The following is a 23,133-nucleotide window of genomic DNA, read 5'->3' as shown; positions in this document are numbered from 1 at the left end:
GCATTCCTTTGCCCCATCTACATTGGGGCAGAGACTCATAAAAACCTTCCAATGTGAGCTACAACCTGGCCAAGAAAAGCTTTTTTAGTGAAAATATCATCAGGCCCTGACTGACATAGCACTGGTATAATATAGTAAGAATTCCAAGATAAGAAGCAGTAAGGCACTTGGGATGGATATGTTCCCTGTCCAGACATTAAGTCACTTTGCTCAGCTACCATTTCTAGGATGCTGAACAGCTGGCAACTTTTTTCCCAATGGATTTTATTTATAAGAAAGCATACAGTAGTTTTTTTCAAAGTCTGCTGAGGTGTTGGAGCTGGTTTGTACCTGCACTGGGGGCCCCAGCTCCTGGGGAGGGGCGTGGATGGTGAGCCGTGGGGGCAGAGGGTGCGGTGGCCTCCTTGGGGACTGTGGGGGCCGCGGGCCCTGACGCTCGGACGCCGACGACGGCTGCTGCTCCCTCGGGCTCTCGTGGGGAAACGTGGACTCTGCAGCACTTGTGCTACCTTCTCCTACAACACAAATACACAGGGGGAAACCTTAGGAACCACGCTGAAAACATGAAGGCAAATCTTCCAATTCTGCCACGAATTAACACATTTTTTTCCCTTGCAAGCCTGGGGACAGCCCAGTATTGTTATTTAAAACCACTTAAAGAGGACTTCTGCCAGCTACAACAGCAGCACTGAAACAAAGCATTAATTATTCAGGTGCTGATTTAGAGACAGATTAATCCATGGAGCCATTCAGCTTCCACAGCAACCACAGCTTGCAGGATTTTCAAAGGAACTTAGAATAAATCCAGAAAAGAACATTTCAAAAGAATCCATATTGCAGGTTGAAATGGCCTTTAGTATTTCACTTATATTTTTACTTTCAAGTGGAGATTTTAACACATGGAAAATAGCTTCTACATTTCCCTCCCCCTACATACACAGACTGCGAAAAAACATGGAATAACTATACCACTGTTTTGGGAATCTGCTGCCCTCTGGTTGCTTTCAGCTCCTCCCATGCTCTCCTCAGTCTCTGTTCCAGGATCTGTACCATCAGCACCCTAAAACCCCACATAAACAGGGTATGACTAAACAAATTATAGGTTGTAAAGAGAATATAAAAGCAGTACAAAAGTATTCAGAAAGTAAACAAATATATGACAATCTTAAAAGCATCTATAGCATTATACATATATATATATATATATATAGCATTAGGTAAACATATTCTCAACTGTATGAGATTTCAGAAGTTTTGAGTACCTGTGCATACACAAACCTGAACAATGTAGCCACCCCACCATCATTTAATAACAACAGACAGTGAAATAACCAGCTCTTGAAAAGCCTCACCAGCTTTGCAACTACACTATTTGCTGCTGGCTGCTGTACTTTGTATTTTCATTCAGCCCTCTTAAACATTCCAAGTTGATTTTTCTTGTGAAAACCAGTTATAAGAAATTACCATCACCCAGTAGCAGTCTCCACTTTTGGGGATGAATTCACACCAAGATCTTCTCTTCTGAGCATTCACATCTGTGCATTACAGCACCAATTTGTTGCAAGAAATTTAACAGGCCATAAAAGAAAGGTACAAATCTCACCTCAGCATCGTCTGCTTCATATCCATCATTGCCATCAGCACTACCAGTTCCTTCATTGCTGTCATCACCTTCATCTCCCATCCCTGTGTCTTCATCATCATCCTCGTCCTCCTCTTCCTCATCGTCATAATCCTGTGATGAGACAACAGAAGAGCCTTAGGGAAGTGCAGAAAGGGGAGTGGAATAGGCTGGATGTGGTGCACAGATCAACACCCACCCAGACACTCCCTCTCTCCCTCTTCAACAGGACAAGGGTAGGAAAGAAGATGGAAAAGCCTGAGGGTTCAGATAAAGGAAGGTAAAAGAAAAATTCAAGGTGAATTAGCAGGTACCTTTAAAACACTGCAGATTCAGGCAACATAAATACAGACCACTTAACACAGTCAGAAATATTTTGATTAAATTAGTCCTGCCTGGCGAGCTTTACAGCTGATGAAAGGCAAAATCATAAAGGCATTCCATGATATACATACTTCCTGCTCCCCTTCGTTTTCTTCGTCATCATCATCTTCATCGTCACTATCAATTACAATGACATCATCTCTCTTGGACTGGCCATCCTGAGATGAAGAAGTGTTTTGCTGGTCTGACTGAAGGGATCCAAGATCTATTGGGATAGACTGGGAAGTCTCCTCGCTGTCCTCCATGGCAGCATACTCCCCCTGGGTCACACCCTGCCAAAGACCAAAGGCAATCACCAGAACAAACAAAATTAAATGCACCATGTACAACAGCAAGAGAACCAGACTCTGATGTGCAGAGGACAAACAGTTATTGCTGTTCCTCAAAAACTGACCAGAGGAAAGGACAAGAGAGAATGTAATAGGTGACTTAGTGACTGAACAGTGAAAGTCTAAACTTTAAAACATTTTAAGTGGTTTCCATGGAGGAAACCACTTAAACTTGCAGGATTCCATTTGAGATTTCACTTCCAAATATACTGAGAGTTTGGGGGGCAGATGGCTATTTCTGCTAAAGATTTGGGCTTTTCAAATATCCTTACTTCTCCAATGGAGTCTTGTGAGTCTTGATTGTATGTTTGTGCCTCCACCTCTCCATCGGTGCTCTCTTCTGCTGTCACTTCCTCCTGGAAGAACAAATATTTTTCTCATTTAAAACACATCATTAGCCCTAAACATGCTTGAGATTTTATTTTACTTGTTTTAAAAAAAGATAATAAAAATTATCTTTTCCCACAAAGATTATGGGCAGCATTTTCTCCCCCTTCCTTAGCAATGCTTTTATCAAGAACCTCACTTCCCTGTCCTGAGAAATACAACTTCCCCAGTCCACTGGACCTCAGCATCCCACAATTTTTTCAGGACAAGAAATGAATCATCAAAGTTTCCCATTCTACCTCCAGCCTCCCAGATCCTTAAGTGATAATGTTCTTACACAATCCTGCCCTTTTTCTGTTATGAACACCCCTCTGGCACAGAGTTAATAAAACATCTTTGGCTTCTTTAACACTGTTCATGAGTTGCCTGCTGTGAGGTTCTGTCTCAAGTTCATCCCTTTTTCACAGCACATCCCAAATCCCTCACACCAGCATTCACATGCATCTTCTGTAGGCTTTTCTAGCAACTCATGTTTGCTTCCCCATCTCCTCAAATACACTGTTTGTCCAAAATTACTGTGGATAAAGATCTTCCAAACCACAGTGAAAGAAGTTTGAACTTCTTCCTCCTCAATCCTAGGATATGGCCCTCTCTCTTCCATCCTACAGGTTAAGATTTACGTCATTCATTCTAACTGGTTTAACCTCTGCCTTTTTAGATACCCAAATATAACTGTTTCGTCCCCAAGAGATTAGAAAGTCAATTAAGAATTCACTGATTTGCTCTGAAGTAACACATTTGCTCTTCCCATTAAAATTCTACAAAGGGATAGATTAAGTAGTGGAACTTCATGTTTGTGCAAACCTCAGGTCCAACTCTCTGCATGATTCTCAGTTTCTTTGAAGTAGGTGCATCCACTGTTTCCTCCGAGATCTGGTCCGAGTTCTCCACGGTGTTGTCCTCCTCTTCCTCTCGGGAGCGTTTAGACAGCGAGGAACTGGGGGTAGCTGAAACTTCAAAGCCTCTCAGTTATTTTCAGAACAACACATGTACAAACCAGAAATCAAAAGCTTTGGTATTTTCCTCTGAAGATCACCTCTATTTCTGCACTGAATGACAACGATCAAAATCACAGTGAGCTGTTTCCTAGGCCACGAAAACATCAACCCCTTTAGTTACAAGTCTTAAGCTCTCAGGCCTTTATTCACAACTTAACTGACCCTAACTATAAGCCTCAGGGTACAACTCAAATATTTCTTCCAACATCTTTGCTTTGGACAAGTACACCTAAAAATTTAACAGAGTTTCAGATGGAAACAGAAAACCCCAACAGTTTGCAGAAATGTTTTTTTGTGGAACAAACATTCTATTTACCCTGTGTAGGACAAACAGATGTGCAACAGTGTGATACAGTGAGTAGCTTCAGAGTACCTCCTCTATTTTAAATTCAAGCTTAAGTAGCTTACTCATGGCTCCTAAAATGAACCTTGCTCATGGTGCCATGGAAACAGAGCCAGCAAGGTTTAATGTACTAAACTCTAAAGCTGCTCTGAATAAGACAAACACAGTTTTATTTTCTTTCTACGTTAAGGAAGGCAGTGCCAACAGCATTTCAGAGGCACCATTTCTGACAGTTCAGGAAGGAAGCGTAACTTCAAAAGTTCTTAAAACATGCAGTAAACTAAGGGAGGGAGAAAAGGCACGAACTGAAGTGAGGCCTGGTTTGCCAAGGGTCTAACTGGAGCTACTTACAGGGAACTGTTGAGCAAAGCAGGCCTACAAAATGACACCAACCTGTGCCAAACACGGCTGTGGAGGTGGAGGGCCTCTCTATCTGGGAGCTCTGCACCACCTCCACGATGGCAGGGGCAGGCTCCTGAGCTGCAGGCTCGATCTGAGCGTGGCTTTGCTGGGTGGGCTGCACAAAGGCAGTGGCCTGTGTCTGCTGCTGCACAGTCAGGATGGGCTGGGCCAGGGAAGTCTGCACGTTGGGGCTGGTGGAGCGCACGGAGCCGCTGGCACTCCCGAACACTGGGACATGCTCCACGGGTCCCTCCGACTGCATGGCTGGAAGGCAAACAGCAGCACAATCAGGGTCTTCACTCATCCAGCACGGCTCACATTCTCCCTCTCAGGCTGCCCTGAACAAGCACAATCAGTGTTTTGCAGATGAATTAATGTTATGCACATCTCCAGCTGAGGAACCACTAACTTTGCTGCAAGTAGAATGGTCATGGAAGTGCAACACTCCAAGAGATGCAGCGACAGTGACACTGTGTGAGGCCCTTCCAAACTGACTACCACCACCATTTCAAGTCAAAGGTAGCACTTTTGAGTACTGAGGATCCTTGTACTACAATAAAACACTCACCTTCCTGAGTCTCCACCTGTGTTGTTGGCATAACTGTGGCTGTGGGGGTAGTGGTGGGATTGGTGACTGTGGCAGGAGTCACCATTGGACGGATGCTGGCTCTTGGAGTAGACTTATTCCCAGCTATGGCAGCAGCAGTCACTTTACTGGGAGTTGACACAACAGGAGTTGGTTTAATGTTTGCTGTTGGGGGATCTGAAGTGCTGGCACTGAAAAACAGGAGATTGGTTTCATCATGGTACAGAAGGCAGATTCTAAAAGTAACAAATATATTCTCATAGCCAGAAAGAAACACTTTTTTAAAGCTTTTACATTTAAAAGCCTGACAACAGCATAAGGAATTGTCTTCCAAACTTTTTATAGTTGAAAGAAGAGAGACATACTATGCCATCAATAGCATTTTATCCATCTTGGAGGACTGACAGATTTCTTCCAAGGTAATCAAGTAGGAATCTAGATCAAAATGTTCGTACTGTTGGCTGTGCTGGGACTTTTATTACAGTGAGTAACACACCTTACATCAAAACTGATTCACTCAATACAGAGCAACAGCATCTTTTCGCTGAGACAAGGGGCAGCCAAATTTTTGGAGACATTTTTGAAAGCCTTGCTGTCTAAAGGATGCAGTTGCAACAGCTGAGAGGGAGTTTGTTATCCCAATTCACAGCAATATTTCCCATTTCAGAGCTTAGGCGTTTGACTATTTTATCTGTCATTAGTTATCTGTTCAGTCCATTTCTCATTCTTGCACAAGGAAGATCCTTCCCGAAACCAAAAAGGTTAAAGTTAACAATCAAAATTATATTATCAAAGTTAACAATCAACTTCAAAAATCTTGAAGTCTGAAAGCATTTGAAAAAAATCTTCCATGTTTCCCAGATACCATGCTCCTGGTGGTTAATATGCCAGTTAACAGCTTAAAAGCTCTACTGATTAGATGTAGCTGAGAAAACAGGAGGAATGTATTATGTCAATCAGTATCTTCACAGTTGTGATAAACCCAAGAAATATCAACCACAGAAACTCTGCAAAGCCCTTGAACTCACATTCCTCTTTCACCTGAAGCTGGAGTAGACTTGAGTGAGATTTGCCTCTGCTGTTCTGGGGCCTATTAGGTAAGGAACAGAAATATCATGTCATGTACACATGAAACAGAGCAGGCAACAAGGAAAACACTTCAGCACTTTGCTAACAAGTCTGTGAGAGAAATGTTTGCTGGACATTTACCTGAGAAGACTCCATAATTATGGCAAATTCCCCAAACCAAATCATACTAGCCATACCAAGGCTGGAATACAATTTTGTAATTGCTCAGGTATTTTCTGAAGCTTTGAGACATGAACCTGTTTTATTGAATGCATCGGTAAAACACAGAAAATAGAGGGCAGAGTGTGAACAGCTCCTTGGCTGATTCACAGCGAATGACAGAACTGCCTGCTTGTTGGCACGGGGAATTCTGATTAGGGCAGGAAATTTAAATTAAGTTCTGAACTCTTCCTGAAACCAACCTGTGGATTTCCAAGAGCAGGGCACGGTGGCACCTGAGTCCAGGCTAGGCACTGGTGGCCTGGCTGCTGTCCCAGGGCTGCCTGGCAGGATGTTTTGTACCTTGTTTGTGGACTCCGGGGGCTCGTCCCGCTGCTCGTGGTGCCGCTCCTGCTGCTCCCGGAGCTCTCTCTCCAGGCGGCAGATCCGCCCCTCGTACTGGGACTTCAGGGCGCTCATCCGCACCTCCAGCTCCGTCTTCTGCTCCTCCAAGGAGCTGCTCTTCTGCTTCCACTCCTCATTTTCCTTTGTGAGCTGTTCCTTAGTACCTGGTGGAACAGGAAAGGGTTCAGCCTTGCTGAATCTGCACACTGAATGCCTGGGTGTTTTACCAAGTCACTGAAGTATTCTGAAATCCTAAAAATGTTACGCTACAAGAGGAAATCTGGGAGGCAATTATGCCATTTTTCTATTTAATTGCAATTAAATAAAAAGAAACTAAAGGTAGAAAAATATATAATAAATATAGATAAATAGAAAACTTAAACAAGTAGTCCCAAAAGAACAAGATGTTTTCATCAAGCTCTTACACCATCATTCCTCTCAGTGACATTTAAAAACAGAGGAGACAATGTGTTTTGCACCTGTACATTTAGGGAAGGGGAGAATTACCCAAGCTGTTAGTAGGGCAAATCTGCTCTAATCAACAGAAGGATAAAAATGGGGGTTTATCATGTTGGCTGGCCAAAAGTAAGCAAAACTTTTTCTATGTCCAGTGTACACAGCTAGTTATGTACTTCTATCATCCCTGGAGGATTAAATTTCAAACTTTAGAACAATTCCTGTAGCATCTAGTCTAGAAAACACTTTTCAGTAAAATATGAAGCAGGCCATATTTCACAAGCATCCTGTCTAAAGGTTTTTCCATAGAAATAATCAAAAATCTCTAAGGACAGAAAAAACAATTATAATACCAGCTAACTGTGCAATTTTCTGCTTGGCTGCAAGCAAGGTCTTCCTAGTTTTCTCTTCCTTCTCAGTGATCTGTTGCCTGAGCTGTTCTTCTTGAGTAGTCTTCTCTTGTAGATCTTGATGGAAACGGGCCAGTTCTGCCTGTAGCTGCATTATCTGCTCCTGGAGATTTCTAACTTCAGTTTCCTTTTCTGTTATTGTCTAGGGAAAGAGAAAGATTGCAATTGTTGGCCACAACCAACAACTTTGGCAAATACACAGCCCAAGTTCCAAGGAGCTGGTATTAGCTGGCCACTGGATTAAGGTTAAAAGGCTTCTTATCAACAACAGGAGTTCAGTCCTCTCTGAAGGCAAGAGCTGAAGAACAGCATTCTCTTTCCCACTTATTCCAGGAAATAATGTGAGACACACTAGACACAGGATTTAAAGCAGGCTTAAGATCCCTCTTTCCCAAGGATGTAGAGGCCACTTCCCATATTTCTGTGACACGCATTACAACACCCTCCCATTTTTCACTTGTAGGGACCCAGAGTGCAGAGAATATTTCTCTGCCTGTTTTGAAAGGTTCTACCCCCCTGCACAACACTGTTTTTGACCTTTGTCCTTGGAGAAAATTGCCTACCCTCTGGGAAGAATTAGAATCTACACTGGTGTGAACTAGGTTGTAGAATACTAGGTAAGATTGTCACAGGGTGAAAAACTTAGAGGATTTGGGTTTGTTAATATAATAAATAGATAAAAGCAAAAAACATCAAAATGGAGGATTGTTGTTCTCCAGACCTTCTTCTTCTACTACTCCATATTCTGCAGTAGAAGTAGTTTGGGATGATTGGATAAAGAATTCCACAGTTCCTGTCTACGTGACTAGATGATTTATTATACATTGGTGGAAAAGTAAAAATAATGTATGCTTTTAGTGACCATTGGTTGATTTACCCTTAAAAAGGCTGTGTAATCTTGATAATTTGGCATTCTCCTGCATTCTCTGGTCTGTGCTATGTCTGGATCACGTTAAGTGGGTCTATTTCTCTGATAAGACTTAATAAACAACTATCTGAAAGCAGAGAAGGCTGAAAGTCCTGTTCATTTCTCAGACTCCTGGCAAAGACTCAAATTCTCCCCCATCAGGGGAGGCGTAATTAAGGCATGGTCAGTGTCATTCACTGTTACACACTTAGGGCTGCAGTGGAGAACAGTACTCCAAAATTACTCACTGTTCTTACCTTTTGTAAGCTTTCAACCTGAGTCTCCAAATTCTTTGTCTTCACTTCAGCTTGACTGAGAGTGTCTTTTAGCTCTTGTACTTCCTGGGCAGAAACTTGGTCTTCTTGTTGTTCTGCCAAAGGCTGAGTTGACGCTTCAGCAACCATCTGAAAGGCATTAAGGGGTACCAGGCTGAAGGGGACTATCTGATCACAATGTCATTACTTTCACAAGATGCTTTTGTGTGCCAAGTGACTGGTTTAAAAGTTCTGGGCAAACCCCAGAACTCTAAGGAATGCTCCATTTCAGTTCTATCTACCTTATCATGCTGTGCTTTCAGCTCCTCATACTGAGTCTTGTACCTGCGACCGATTTTCTTGACCTGTGTTATAGTTTTCACTTTTTCCTGTATGTCGGCCACTTTAGCATCCAGTTCCTTCTGCAAAGTATCCTTTTCTGTTCTTATTTTAGTTACTTCATCCTTCAGGCTCTGAACAAGATTCTGGCTTGTAGTCAAGGATGCATTAGTTCTAAATGACAAGAGATCAGAGGGAGATGCAAACAAGACGCTTGAAAACATATATACGTTTCAATATCACTTATTTATGCAACATCACAGGCATTATCTGTAGTGGATTATGTTTTCTAGGATTTTGCAATACAGAATTCTACAATATATTACTTTGGAATGATTGCAGCTAATAGACAGCTTGCAAAACAACTCTCATTTCACCTTACCTGCTTGTTATCAAGCCACAGAAAGAATACCAAAGGTTTCACAGTTACATGGAGACAAGAAATTACACTTCCACATACAGCTATAATTAGAATATTCTGCTTTGCACAAAACCTTTTACAAATTGACTAATACCACACCTGGCAACTTCTGCTTTAAGCCTGCCTGTTTCTTCGCTCATCTGTTGGACACGCTTGGCATTTGCCTCCTTCTCGGAGAGCAGCTTTCGATACTCTTCGAGATCGGTGTCCTTCTGCTGGCTCAGTAAGTGCTGAAAGAGGGAGAAAATGGGCATTTTTGTAAAATGATTACACAGTTATAGCCAGAAAATCTCTTTGAATTAGAGCCACTGCTTTTGCATTTTGATATGGAATAGCCAACTTTGAAGCTGCGTGAACAAAGCTTTAACATTCAAACATACGTCTAAGTTTTTTATTCTGCATAAGGAAATGTAGCACTTTTTTTTTAGTTGTTTGACTGGTGGGGCCTTTTTTCCAACAATGTTCTTTGAAAGGAGGCATTCCCCCACCTGAGTCCGGGCTTTCCAGCGTTTAACATCCTCTTCTAAGAGCTTTTTCTCTGCCTGCAGCATCCCACTCTTCTCACTGAGCTCAGCATTCGACTCTTGCAGGGGCAGGATGTCTGCCTCGAGCTTGCGTACCTGGGAAAGCAAAGAAAGGGGTTACACTCTGCATCTCAGGAAACTGAAGGAATCCCTCAGGAAAAAGTCATGACAGAGCTTCTTTCCCAACTCTCTGCCTTCCAGTGGCCAGCTAGAGGAAAAGGACAAGGACAACAGCAGGGGATGATCATACAGAGAAAAAAAATATTGGTACAACTTCCCAATCTTAGATGCTCACTCTCACTTTGGTACAGGAGAGATTATTAATGTTAAAATCCAATGCACTGGATTCCATTAAAATAAGCACCATCTCCCTTTTAAACCCTTAATAAAGCTGTGGTCCGTTTTGTATGTATTCTTGTGCCATTGTTAGTTTAATTGCTGATAATATCCTTGTTCCTGCTACACCTCTAGCCACAGATAAACACTGACTTTCAGGTTCACGTAAATGGAACTGAACTTCAAGCTTTCCAATGTCTTTTAAAATTCAAAATAGAAAGTTTCTTCATTAGTCTATGACTTCAAGGAATAATTAAAATCTAAATCATGTATTTACTGTAACTAGTAATGGTATATCCAGACATTTAACTCATACACTGAATATCTGACAGGTTTATGTGAAGCTCAGTACTAACCTTTGCTTGTATCTGCTGTAACTCTTGCTCCAGCCTCTCCTTTTCCTCCCTTAACATCTTGTTGGTTTCTATGAGTATGTTCATGGTCTCAGTTTTCTTCATCAATTCTTCATGCTGTGCAATAGTTTTTGCTGTTACCTGTGGAAAGATTCAACTCACTCATTTGTTTTGCTTGCACGTGCACATCTACTCCACCTGGATCTGGTATAACGCCACCTTGGGAAGCTATCACGGCATTCGTTATCTCACATGTACATTCAAAAAACAAGTAAATACGACTTAAGAAGCAGGAGATGGGGAAAAAAAAAGATAAATGATTTTTTCCCTAATTACGAGATTTTGGAATTGCCACGCTTTCTCACAAGACTCAGAACAAGACACTCCATTTCGTTGTAAGGAATCCCAGTCTAAAAACCCCCAAATTCTTTTAAAAATTCATTTCTGGGCACAGGCAGCACCAGAACAGCCCTGTACTCATTGAAATCACAAGCACTAACCCCCAGCCATACCTGCACCTTCTCCCTCTCAGCATTGAGGCTGTCCTGCAGCTCCTGGAGCTCCCTCTCCAGGTGCTCCACTCTCTGGCGGTACCGCAGGCTCTCCACCTGCGCCACCTCGAACCTCGTCTCAGCAATCTCCTTCTCCCGACGGATGAACCTGCAGGGAGGAGTTCAACACCACATCACACCAGGAAAATGTTCTCATGTAGTGCAACCACCTCCTACCTAGCAAAAAAGCACTTGAATTTTTAATATTATCCTTCAAGTATGAAGTAATACAGAACTATTTAAGTTCAAATCTAATTTATAACCCCAGGAGAAAGAAACCAGAGCTAAGGTTACCTAAGAATCTCCAAGATTTGTTCCTGGGATTTGCCTTCCTCATTAAGAGAAACATTTGCCGCAGTTGGGATGGCTTCTTTCATGGAAGTCACCATCTTATTGCTCATGCTCTCCAGCTGCTCATGTAATAATCGATTTTGTTTTTCCAGATCCTCACAGCGGGATGCAAGTTTGGAAGCCTCATCCTACAACAAAATCATTCATGGACTGTGATTTTTGTGGCTGAATTTCTATTAACTGAAAAAACCCACTGACACAGCAAAGCTCATCACACCTTGATCATTCTCTCTCTCTCTTCCCAGGAGGCTTTGGATTCCAAGAGCTCAGACTCCGCTTTCCGAGCGGCCTCCTCCAGCTGCTGCCTCACCGCTGTGTTCTTGGTGACTTGTTCTTTGATGGCCTGTAGTGCCTCCACATCAGCAGCATGAAGCATCAATTCCCGCTCATATTTGTTCTGAGCTTCAGAAGCCATCATTGCCTGCACAAAACCAGAATAAATAAACTCTACGACCCTTACTTTGTATGTTTGACATGTACAAAGAGACAAAATCAGTGACCACAAAGCAAAAAGAAAACCACTGTTCAAAACCTCTGCTGTTCTCAAGGACAGGAAACATGGAAAATGCCCATCTACTATATTTGGGGTTGGATTAAACAGCCAAAAGTTTTTCAACATCCTTGACACCAATAAGTGCTGCTGAAATTCTCATCTGCAGAAAGTAAATTCCCTTTAAAAACCAGTTGGTAACAAGACAATAATCTTATCAGCTGCTGCTAAATATCACATTGCTCCACAGCTGCAAAAGATGACAATTATGTTTTGGGTTAGAAAAATACTTTCCCCATTGTCTTAGGGGGAGCATTTTCTGCTCCCTCTTCAGGACATGGAAGAAGCAATTAATTAAAACCAGCTGATTACAGTCCCAAACGAATCTTTTTAAATAATGAAACGGACCTTAGAGACAGAAATCTATTGCATTCGATAAGCAGCTGCTCCCAAAATAGAGAATGTGCTCTCCCAGCACTTTTCCTGCCTCCAGCAGTCCCTGAGTAACAGTTTAGAGTTCAGCTGAAAGTTAACACAAATTTTGCTGTCCCTGGCTAAAATAGGCAAACACCACAAACATACCTGTTCCTGGCAGTCCCTCCTGGCCTGTTGTTCATTATTCAGAGCTGTGCTGGCTCTCTGAAGAGCTTCCTGAACTTCTGACTGCACAGCTGACAGACTCTTCTTCAGTTCTGAAAGCTGCAGTGACAGGGGAACAACAAAAACAAAGTAAGAACAAACACAGGACTAAGTGGCAAAGTATTTGGCAGAGTACTGAACACATTCATAATGGTGATTGTTTTATTACTTTTTGATTAAAATTATTATTAAAAGAGACAAATACTTTCTATATTTTGACTTATTAATATACAGAGCTCTTTCCCAGTAAAAATATAATCCTTTACTTTCTGAGTTGGGCCTGCAGTAATTCTAGTTACAGTCATTTTGTTTCCTCCTGAAACCTCTCACAAAGCCTGTTACTTATGTTTTCCTGCTCAAAGCTCACTCTGAGAGTGACAGCTTTAAAAACACAATCACTCCACTGAAGTGACACTGTTAATGTACTGCCCAAGTCTGGAAACCTCTCACAAATTCTGGTACCCTGTGTACACTCTGAAAGATCTGGTTCAGGGCACTGCTGTACTGTGAAACCCAAGTGAAGCTGAGGAAGCTTTGTGAAAGCCCACTCCTGGGGACTCTCTACAAGGGGGTCTAAGGTGGGGGTCAGTACATACCTGTTGTTCCATGTTCTCCACAGCTTTACGCTTCTCCTCCTGCAGTTCTTGTTTCTCTTTTTCTGACTCCATCAGCTTCTTTTCCAGCTGTGCCTGATATTCCGAAGACTCCTTCAGACGAGCTTCAACTGTTGTACGAACTTCCTCTGTCACCTTCATTAAAATCCATCATGAGATCCATTTTTTATCCCATTAAATACATTATTCTGATAAAAAACTGGAATTTTATTAACAATTTAAAGACAGAATAGGTATTCTCAGCATCTAATTTAGAACAACAACACTGAAATTGTGAAGAATCACAAACTGCAATGAAGTTTTGCTCTAACAAACAATTAAAGTAAATAAAATAAATAATTAACGACTTACTTGTTTTTCCTTATTGAGGGATTCTTCCAGGCTAAGAACCATGGCCCTGTACTGCTCCACATTACTGGAACTAGTCTTGAGCCTCTCTCTCAGGTCATTGACTTGTTCCTCAGCTTGTCTCAGCCGACTTACAAGGTCATCCACATCTTCATTTGTACTAGGCTGACCTGCAATAGTAGAACACATTCATTAACTGAAGTTTAACTTAGTTTTAAAACCACTGTTCTCTTGAAAAGTGAAGTAATTTTAGGATAATAACATGATAAAAACAATTACTTTCACAAAGCTTCCCTAAATAAAACTGTAACCCCTCACTAAAATAAGGGCTTACAATAAACATTGTTGACTATTTAAAACTATGTAACCTAATACATGTAACCTACTTCAAATAAAAATAAAAGGAATCCTTTAAGAAGTTTTCCTTTATTTTTCCCCTTTGTCAAAGACTGCTTGGATGTGAATTTTACATTAGCAAATCATGCTGGTTATCATTTGTCTGTGACTGCAGTAACAAAGAGGTTTATTATTTAGTGTACTGTTGTCTCAATTCTAACTATTATGGACTGTGAATTTTACCATTTTGCAGATGGCAATGCTTAGCATAAAGAGAAATTAACTGTGGAGGAAGATTTTACCTTTCCCTGGAGGCCTCTGTGAGGACTGGGATGTGAGCTGGGCCTCAGTGTTGTTCAGCTGCTGTTTCAGCATGGCGTTTTCCTTCTGGGCGTTCTTCAGGAGCTCCTTTGTGTTGATGTGACGGTTGGTCTCCGTCTCCAGCTGCCTCTTCAGGTCCAGGATATGAACCTGCAAGCACAAGGTTCTTCAGCTTGCAATGATTCCCAAATGGCACAGAGGCAGAGTGTGGTTCTGCATGCATGTCAGGTATGGAGAAGAACACACTGCACTCTGGCAGAAGCACCTGGGGCTTTATTTTCCTCCAAACAAGTGCAGCAGTTTCCACTCACCTCTTGATTCTTGGTAAGGGAATGCCTTTGTTCCACCTCACTTTCCAGTTTCTTCTTCAGCTGAGATATCTCACGCTCCAGCTTTTCTATCTGATTATTGAGTCTCTGCTTTGTTTCTGTCTCAGATCGCTCCAGTATTCCCTGAGAAAAGAGCACAATGCACTTTGCCTACAACACACCTCAGTAATTTTCTTCTGAATTGCTGCAGTGCTTCATACAAAGTTATCACAATACTTTTCCCATCCAAAAAAAAAAAAATTAAATAACAGGCAGATACAGAAAATGATGAAAAGTAGCACTTAATGTTTGACTTAGCTTTGAAGGTTTTTTTAATAATGTTGATACAATAGATATTACTAGCAGAAAATCTATTATTCAGTCTAAATGCTAAGGATTTAAAAACCTCCAAAAGATCCTTAAATACACTGTGTTAATATACCTTATAATAAATTAGATAAATGTAGAAAAGTAAATATAACGTAACAGCAAAATAAACTACCAAGGCAGGCACTGGTAAATTTTGCTATCATAAAAATTAACATTACAAATTCTTTCCTTTCACTTTGTTTCATGTGTGTTGTTACCATTTCATTGTGAAAACCTTTCTCATCAACTCAGAAATCTCAGGACATTGCCCAGGTAAATAACAGAGTATCGTAATGTAGGACAGGAATCCCAAACTTCCTGAAACAAGTTGCTGAAGTATCTTATGTCACGTTGATTTGTAACCACATAAAAATCCCAGTCAAGATCACGACTCTTTTATTTGATTTTCATGGGTATTTATAGAAAAGCCTGACAGACAGACCCAACCCGGGCATAAGAATAGCACCACATACCTGAATTGTTCTCAAATTTGTGAGCAGCAAGTTCTGTCCTCTTTGTTCAACCAGCAGAGAGTCACGTTGCTGCGTCAGACGCACGTCTGACATCTTCAGGATATCCTTCTCTTTTTTCAAGTTTTCTGCTCTCACCTTTAAGACAGCAAATAATAAGAACTTTGTTGCCAATCCCAAGTCCAACCCTTAAATTTAGTATTATTTTAAAATCCATGTGAATTGAGCCAAGAACAGTAAGAACAGCACTACTGGACATTCCACTTTCCCTGCAAACTGAAACACCTTGGAATGTTGTTACATCTCCACTCTTCCCTTGAGACATTTCAGGATAATCATAAGGAAAACTCTCGAGCTACCTTGGAATACCCTGCAGTGCCACACACTGTTACTGACCTCAGCCACTGCCAGTTTTTCATTTGCTCCCCTCAGGTCCTGAGTCATGGTGTTAATGATCTGCTCCTGCTTCTGAGTGGTTGCTGTGAGCTTCTGGGTTCTCTCGTGCAGGGAGGTGATTTCCCGGCGATAGCCTTCCACGTTGTCCTGCAGCATCTCGTACCTTCCAGGGAACACAGGAAAGCCAGTCTGCCACATTGCACTGTCCAGCTCACCAGGGGCATGCACACAACTGTGTGTTTCATGGTTTAATGCTTCAGTTTGCACATATGCGCCTCACTCAACTGCAGCTTCCATTCTTGATCCCACCTGCACTATTTCCTTCGTGTTCTTACACAGAATTGACAGTATCAATGTTTAACTGAGCAAACAATATCAAGCAGCCAGAGAACATGTAAGGCAATGATATTACATAGCTGAATTACCGTTTGGAGGCAAATTCCAGCTGCGTGGATATCTTGGCATTTTGTGACCTCAAGTCTGTGACCTGCTCCTGAAGCTTTTCATTCTGTTCATTCAGCAGCTTGTCGTTCTCTGCCTTTTCTTTTTTATAGTTCTCAAAAACTTCCTGCAACTGCAACAAAGAACAGACATAAAAGTGCTTACCAAGTGTAAAAAGAAATAGGGACAGCTTTGTGCAGTGTCTGCTGAAAAATGTACCTGCTTAAGAGCAGCCTTGGCCTCCACAGTCTCCACGGATTCACTCATGGACACTGGAGCAGGAGTCGCCATGGACTGAGGTAAATTCGGGCGCTTTGGAGTAGATGTAAGACAGATCTCCTCTGGTAACATACCTGAAGCTACAAAAAGGTAAAGGGGGTTTTAAAGCAACACTTCTGCGTGCCACAGCAGATATTAACAGCTCCTGCAGCCTGGGTACCTTGCAGAGGAATGATGGCCCCCGTGGTCTGGGTGAGCAGGATGCGGAACATGTCCCGCTGGCGGATGATGGACTCCACGAGCTGCAGCTGGTGCTGCCGCGACTCCCGCAGCTGCTGCAGCTCACTGAGAGCCTCATCCAGCTGGCTCTGGAGCTCAGAGATCCTGAAACAACAACAGCTGCCTTCAGCAACATCAGAGAGGCACATCCAGGTGCTTTGGGCCCCTTCCTTCTAGAAGGACAGTGAGGGGCTGGAGCGTGTCCAGGAAAGGGAACGGAACTGGGGAAGGGGCTGGAGCCCCAGGAGCAGATGAGGGAGCTGGGAAAGGGGCTCAGCCTGGAGCAAAGGAGGCTCAGGGGGGACTTTCTGGCTCTGCACAACTCCCTGACAGGACGGGGCAGCCAGGGGAGGTCAGGCTCTGCTCGCTGGGAACAAGGGACAGGATGAGAGGAAACTGCCTCAGGCTGTGCCAGTTGGACATCAGGAAGAATTTTTTCACAGAAGGGGTTGTTAAGCATTGGAAGGGGCTGCCCAGGGAGGTGTTTGAGTCCCCACCCCTGGAGGTGTCCAAGGAAGGCCTGGACATGGCACTCATTGCTCTGGGCACAGCTTGGATTCGATCCTGGACATCTTTCCCAAACTCAGTAACTCTGTGAACCTATGACAGAATCCTCTGAAGCTCTAGGAGACAGGCCTTTGGGCTGCCATGTGTAGATGAAAAAGAAAGCAGGCCTCTTCCTTGAACAGCAGAATTCTATTCACATGAATAACTTCCAGAATGTCAGTAGCATGAGCAGAGAGTCAGACTGAAAACCTTTCACAGAGAATTCCATTACCTGTGTCCTTTACAGTAGTGATTTAGATATGCACACATGCAGGTTTTTGTTCAGCTAACAGGAATGAAAACTTATCTTTTTGAAAAGCAGCTCTGTTGTATGAAATCAGTCACAAGAAGTCTGACAATTATTTTTACTTCAGGTTTTGATGACAGAACCCATTATAAGATATAAAGCTATAAAGCCGTTTTAATATAAATCTGAAGGTCCTGTAGCTTAATAAGAACTTGCTTTTATGAGTTACATAGCTGCTGCACACAATTAATAACAATCAGAAGTAAAAAACTGAACAATGCTTGAATGAATCCCTGTTGCTACTTTGTACAAAGTTAATGAAAATGAAGAGGTGACCTACTTAGATGATGTCGTTTCTTGCTCCTCTTTTTCTCTTGCCTCCCCCAGCTCCCGAAGAGCCACCAGGAGACGCTGATTCTGCTGCTGAAGCTCTTGGATATTTCTGTAGGAGACCAGGTGTTGAGTGATCACTTCAGAAGAGCTGCTGATGTCAGCAGAGCTCACTGCTTCATCACGGATCACGTGGTTGCCTCTGGCTTCTTCCAGTTCCATTAACAGCACACAGATCTGAAAGAGAACAGTCCTCCTGTAAGGCCTACACAGACTCTAAAGTTTGCTCTGAAAAACAACATATTAGAAATACAGGACTTGGAAATTAAAGGGTTTTCCCTACAATGTGCAGACAATTACTATCGATAAATCCTTGTAAGATAATAATATGACAGAAAATATAGTTTGACAAAAAGCAACAAGATCAGAAGTACATAAACTGTTCCGTTCTGTGAACAGACCACAGGACAGTCCAATCTAACAATGAAATGATACAGATGAGTTTTCCATGTCAGACACTTAACAATATTATCCTAAATCAGCACCACTTCTATCCAGCCAAACTTAATCCACTTTTGAATGCAGAAGTACCATGGTGTCCCGAGGAGCAGCTTTAAAGTCACCAAGGTACTTAGGACAACCAAAGTCTCCATGACTGTGGCTGAACACAACTTCCAAGTAAACGGCAGAAATGCAGCAGCACATGAATAAACCAATTGCAAACAGCACATTTAACCACAGCAACATTTCTTCTACCTGCTGGGAGAGATCCTTCACTCGCACTTCCAGTCTCTGGCTCTCCCTCTCAAAGAAGGAGGCGTGTTTGTTGGCTTGGTCCGCGCTGTCCTGCAGGCGATGGATCTCCTGCAAGCACAAACATCACATCTCAACCGGACACACTCCTTTCCAGAGAGGTATTAGCTTGTGCAGACACGCCTGGGGAACCAAATTGCTCTTTAAAGTTATGCTCCCAAGATTAAACTCCAGGTGTTCTGGAATCAAAAGCCACGTTCTTTTGTGCTGTATTGGTGTATGCTTTAAAACTAGTGGGAAGGGAGCACTGAAGTCCAATTTTACGCCAAATAAACACTGAACTTTGTTTGCAGTGAACCCACTCCCTCAGAAAACCGGAGACTGTAAATCACCATTATAAAAAAACTACAAGATACATTGGTTCTGCAAAATACTTTGCACAGTTCCAGAAATCACAAGCCAGGAAGTCCAACACATCTTTTCTCATAATTAAAGTTGACGGAAAGATCCATTTCATACACTACAACAGCAGTTAGGTTTAAAGATTTGAAAATTAATCTTTTTTCCCAAAACTATAAATGCTCTTTTTTTTTTATACTGACCTTCATAGCTTGTTCAAGCTTTGCAGACAAACTTGCAACAGCTTTTTGGGAACGCTCAAATTCTTCACGCTGACGTTTTAAGATTGGGGCTTTGGCTTCTACTTCCTGCACTATTTCATCCAAATATTTATTGATTCTCTTATTCTCCAGCTTTTCCATATGCAACTGATCCTGAGTTTCTACATAGGCATTGTACAGCTGCAACAAAAAAGGTTTTGGGCTGTTTTTGATACGTCTGTACAGATCTCTAAAGAACCACTGGTAATGGTACAGTTCATACCCTAAGGCACTACAATTTTATGCAACTCTGAACCAGTTAATTCAGAAAAACAAGCTGGACTTCTAAAATATGGTTTTAGGACTCATATCATAGCAAAGAAGTTACACATATTAATTTCAAAATGGCAAACTTTATAGTGCAACTGTCTGCAATAAAAGAACTCTACTTAAGAGGCACAAGTCTTAAGCAGGTTTAAGACAACAGAAATATCAAAACCAGTAACACAGCATAAAGGAATTTAATGTCTGGACAAAACAATCAATAACAAACAATGACAATACAAATTGCATAACCAGAAGTGTAAAAACCCCTAGAATCTGTATGACCTATCATTATGCTAATTTTTTTGCAAGTATAGGCCAAAAGCACAACAGTACAGATGCAAAATTATGTAAATAAGCAAAAAAAAAAAAAGGCTGCTCCTGCCAAAAATGCATATAGAAAGTAAATTTATATTAACAAACCCCATCTATTTCCAAATTTGCTCTACTAAAGAAAAACTGTAAGGCATGTTGAAAAATATTGCAGTAACTTAGCAAGTGAAGTCTGCCTCAAGTAAGATTCCCTTGCCTTCATCAGGCATGACCCCAAACCCAAAGAGTGCCCCAAGCCTGCACCTTTCCATTCTCAGAGCACCACTGATGGCATCCAAGGGCTTTGCTGCTGGAGAGGTTGTGCTCACTCACCTCAGTTAACTTCATGCCAGGCTTGACCACTTTGGCCACTGCTGCAGCAGTGGGAGACATGGCTGCCAGCTCCTCCTCGGACAGGATGGCTCCTGAAGACACAACCCCACAATTACCACCCAAAAGCTGCAATTGCAATAATCCCCACCAGAAATACTCTTAAATATCATATCTGACTGGCTTTATTTGAATTGCTGAAAAGCTGTTGCTACTAGGACTCCTAAAATTTAAATATTTTCAGAACATGAGCAGTTGAAATAGCTGGAGAAAGGCTTAACCTCAGGTTTATCACACTGTCAGAGATTTGGAGTAGCAGAGCACTGGTTTATTTTCATTAAATTAACACAGGGATAGAGCAAATGTACTCCATGCCTCTGTTCCTTCCTGCTCTCTATCCTTTAGAAACATGCAGCAAACAACAAAAAAGACAGAGCTAAAACAGTGAATACTGAGCAAGATTTAATGTCAAACAGAAATTTAAGGACAGAGTTTTGTTTCCTGTTGCCTTTTTTTTAAAGAGGAAAATAAGAATAGTTTATCATCTCCCTCTCCAGAAAACCACTAAAAGCACGATGATTCAGCCTTGAAGAAAAGTTTCCTCTCCATTTTCTTTGAAAAGATAACAGATTAACAAAAGAACTTCAAAAAACACTAAGACAGAAATGCACTTTCTGCTGAGGGGAGCATATTAATATACATATATAAGCATATGTATATATATGAAAAAGCTTTTAAAACTAATCATTAGAAACGACCAAAGATGAAGTTAGATTAATGCAGCTGGTTCTTACAGAAATTCAGCACAACGTTTCCCTGAAAGATGATAAGCACCCACCTTTGCGCTTCGTAGCCGACAGTAAATCATTGGCATTCTCCAGCTCCTTCTCCAGCTTACTGATCTTCTCTCTCAGCTCCTTCTCCATGACAGCTTTTGACTCCTCCACCTCAGCCAAATGCTCCTGGGCTGCTTTATTAGCTAAAATTAAATAAGACAAGCAGGTTGTGTGTTGTGATTGGTTTTATTTTAAAAAGATCAAAATGTACCTGTGTACCTTAAATTTTACTTTATATGATCTGCAGAAGTTCATGCTGATAAGAAAACTCAACAGTGTGAGAAAAGCATGAACCACTGCCTATCATCTTTGCTTAGAAAAGGGCAAAAATATGAACCATTCTTAGCAGTGAAAAGGAATCTAAACTAAAAAACTAAAGTGAAGACGTATCTTGCAAAATTAGACCCTTTCATCAAAATCCATAGTAAAATTCCAGAAGTATTTGAAAATAGTTCCCCAAATAGCAGTAAATTCAACTAGTCAGGTACAACTTTTGTTACAAAAGGAATGATATTTCTGTCACCCCAAAAGCCCAATGAAATTCCTTTCAGGAACACAAAACTCCCATTTTTCAGAGCATCAAGGTACTCCAAGGAGCCCACCTGCTCTCCTCCCTTTGCCAGCTTACCTTCACCTGCTTCCTTCAGGAGCTTGTGCAGCTCTTCCACTGCTCCTGTCAGCTCGTTGCTCTTTGCTTCTGAGTCATCAGCAGCACTCTGAAGAAAGTTTAGCTCACCTTTAGTACACAGCAACAGCAACCCCACGTTTACAAGAAAGCTTAAACTGACCACAAATTATGAGCAGAGTTTTCTGAGTAAAATGCTGAAAGATTCACCTAAGCTGGACAACCCCTTCCATGTGGATTAAGTCTCACTTTGATGCAAACTGCCTACCTGAGAGTAAGAAGCATCAGACACTGATTTGATGTGACAATTCCCAATACAATGTATGACCTTTAGCTGTTTACAGCTGCTGCTGGCTCTTTCCTTCTTTTCACTAAAGAAAACTGGGAATTTTCAATACTCTATTTCAAACAATCTGAAAAATATGGTATTTTTAGGGACTCTTATACAACAGTTTGTTTCTGTGCTTCCAGCTTCAGATCTCCGAGTGCAAAGCTGTACAATGTTTATTTGGGTGTCTGTGCAAGAAAGCTCAAAGCAGAGCTCAGTAACCTGTGCACTGAAGTGTGCAAACCAAAGAGCAAGCAGTTGTGCACTTTAGCTGACTTAGACAGAAGGTTACAGTTATTTTTCACTCTTTGAGCCAACAGAACAAACAAATACTACTTGTTTACATGGTGTGTCTTTGACACAGCACAGGACATTCAGCTGGGTCCTAACCAGGTCACCAACACCTGCAGTGTTCAGAAATGAACTTCTAACTCAGAAAAATCTCTTCCACAGTCATACTTTCCAATAGATCCTAAGACATAACCACATTTTTACAACACGAAACCTCAAAATAGTTGGCATAAAATTACTATTTCAACCCCAGTTTTGCTTATTCTCCAAGATAATCCAAACAATATAAGAGTCTAAATGCTGACTAAGACAGCTGCAAAGAAAACAATGCTTTGGATGTTTCACAAAGTCCTGCAATGGAAGTTAGCCTTTCCCACATCCACATTTTGTGGGGAAAAAAACTCCAAATTGGCCTGCATTGCATAAGATTTGGCCCCTACTACAGTTACAACAGAATTAACAAACTCACCTTATACAAGTTGGATAATTTCATGTGGGCATTCAGTTCATTGTGGAATCTCTCCTCCATGCTTGCCTGCTGCTCTTTTGCCTGGCAAATGAAAGAGGAGACAGGGTAGGGCAGCGTTCCACTATTTCTATTTCACTCACTTTATTATTTGATTTGTAGAAGCAACTGTAATGCTGTTTCATGTATTTCAAGCTGTCTCACCTCCTTCAGTTTATTCAAAAGTTCTTCCACATGCTTCTGGAGGTTTTCATTTGACTGTTTCAAGCTGTTCACCTGTTCCTCCATTCTGGAAACCTATTCAGAGAAGAAATAAGAACACCATATAAAAT

At 41.6% G+C, this 23,133-nt stretch overlaps 1 protein-coding gene across 5 annotated transcripts in view; it reads right to left on the bottom strand.

The window, feature by feature from the left end:
• Positions 1–23,133, bottom strand: part of TPR (translocated promoter region, nuclear basket protein) — a 34,254-nt gene that overhangs the window by 6,000 nt on the left and 5,121 nt on the right. For 3 of the 5 annotated variants that reach the window (XM_069022448.1, XM_069022451.1, XM_069022452.1), the window contains exons 7-43: positions 23,006–23,098; positions 22,805–22,885; positions 21,720–21,807; positions 21,094–21,234; positions 20,259–20,350; positions 19,293–19,490; positions 18,694–18,801; positions 17,948–18,174; positions 16,756–16,919; positions 16,536–16,675; positions 16,301–16,449; positions 15,876–16,038; positions 15,483–15,617; positions 14,644–14,784; positions 14,314–14,482; positions 13,679–13,845; positions 13,310–13,462; positions 12,657–12,773; positions 11,802–12,005; positions 11,528–11,712; positions 11,195–11,342; positions 10,686–10,823; positions 9,958–10,089; positions 9,569–9,699; positions 9,012–9,222; positions 8,713–8,859; positions 7,492–7,690; positions 6,641–6,846; positions 6,079–6,140; positions 5,033–5,241; positions 4,456–4,728; positions 3,526–3,674; positions 2,607–2,690; positions 2,077–2,277; positions 1,604–1,735; positions 970–1,060; positions 331–515 (exon numbers count right to left, since the gene is read on the bottom strand). In XM_069022448.1, the coding sequence (XP_068878549.1) occupies positions 331–515; positions 970–1,060; positions 1,604–1,735; positions 2,077–2,277; positions 2,607–2,690; positions 3,526–3,674; positions 4,456–4,728; positions 5,033–5,241; positions 6,079–6,140; positions 6,641–6,846; positions 7,492–7,690; positions 8,713–8,859; positions 9,012–9,222; positions 9,569–9,699; positions 9,958–10,089; positions 10,686–10,823; positions 11,195–11,342; positions 11,528–11,712; positions 11,802–12,005; positions 12,657–12,773; positions 13,310–13,462; positions 13,679–13,845; positions 14,314–14,482; positions 14,644–14,784; positions 15,483–15,617; positions 15,876–16,038; positions 16,301–16,449; positions 16,536–16,675; positions 16,756–16,919; positions 17,948–18,174; positions 18,694–18,801; positions 19,293–19,490; positions 20,259–20,350; positions 21,094–21,234; positions 21,720–21,807; positions 22,805–22,885; positions 23,006–23,098 (5,613 nt within the window). The remainder of the gene's footprint in view (positions 1–330; positions 516–969; positions 1,061–1,603; positions 1,736–2,076; positions 2,278–2,606; positions 2,691–3,525; positions 3,675–4,455; positions 4,729–5,032; positions 5,242–6,078; positions 6,141–6,640; positions 6,847–7,491; positions 7,691–8,712; positions 8,860–9,011; positions 9,223–9,568; positions 9,700–9,957; positions 10,090–10,685; positions 10,824–11,194; positions 11,343–11,527; positions 11,713–11,801; positions 12,006–12,656; positions 12,774–13,309; positions 13,463–13,678; positions 13,846–14,313; positions 14,483–14,643; positions 14,785–15,482; positions 15,618–15,875; positions 16,039–16,300; positions 16,450–16,535; positions 16,676–16,755; positions 16,920–17,947; positions 18,175–18,693; positions 18,802–19,292; positions 19,491–20,258; positions 20,351–21,093; positions 21,235–21,719; positions 21,808–22,804; positions 22,886–23,005; positions 23,099–23,133) is intronic. The other 2 variants (XM_069022449.1, XM_069022450.1) reach the window with 2 other exon arrangements.

This window comes from Aphelocoma coerulescens, chromosome 8 (genome assembly GCF_041296385.1).
Source record: "Aphelocoma coerulescens isolate FSJ_1873_10779 chromosome 8, UR_Acoe_1.0, whole genome shotgun sequence".
In the NCBI taxonomy this organism is placed as follows: Eukaryota; Metazoa; Chordata; class Aves; order Passeriformes; family Corvidae; genus Aphelocoma; species Aphelocoma coerulescens.
The sequence above is the reverse complement of the archived record's forward strand: the minus strand, read 5'-3'. Positions and strand labels throughout refer to the sequence as shown.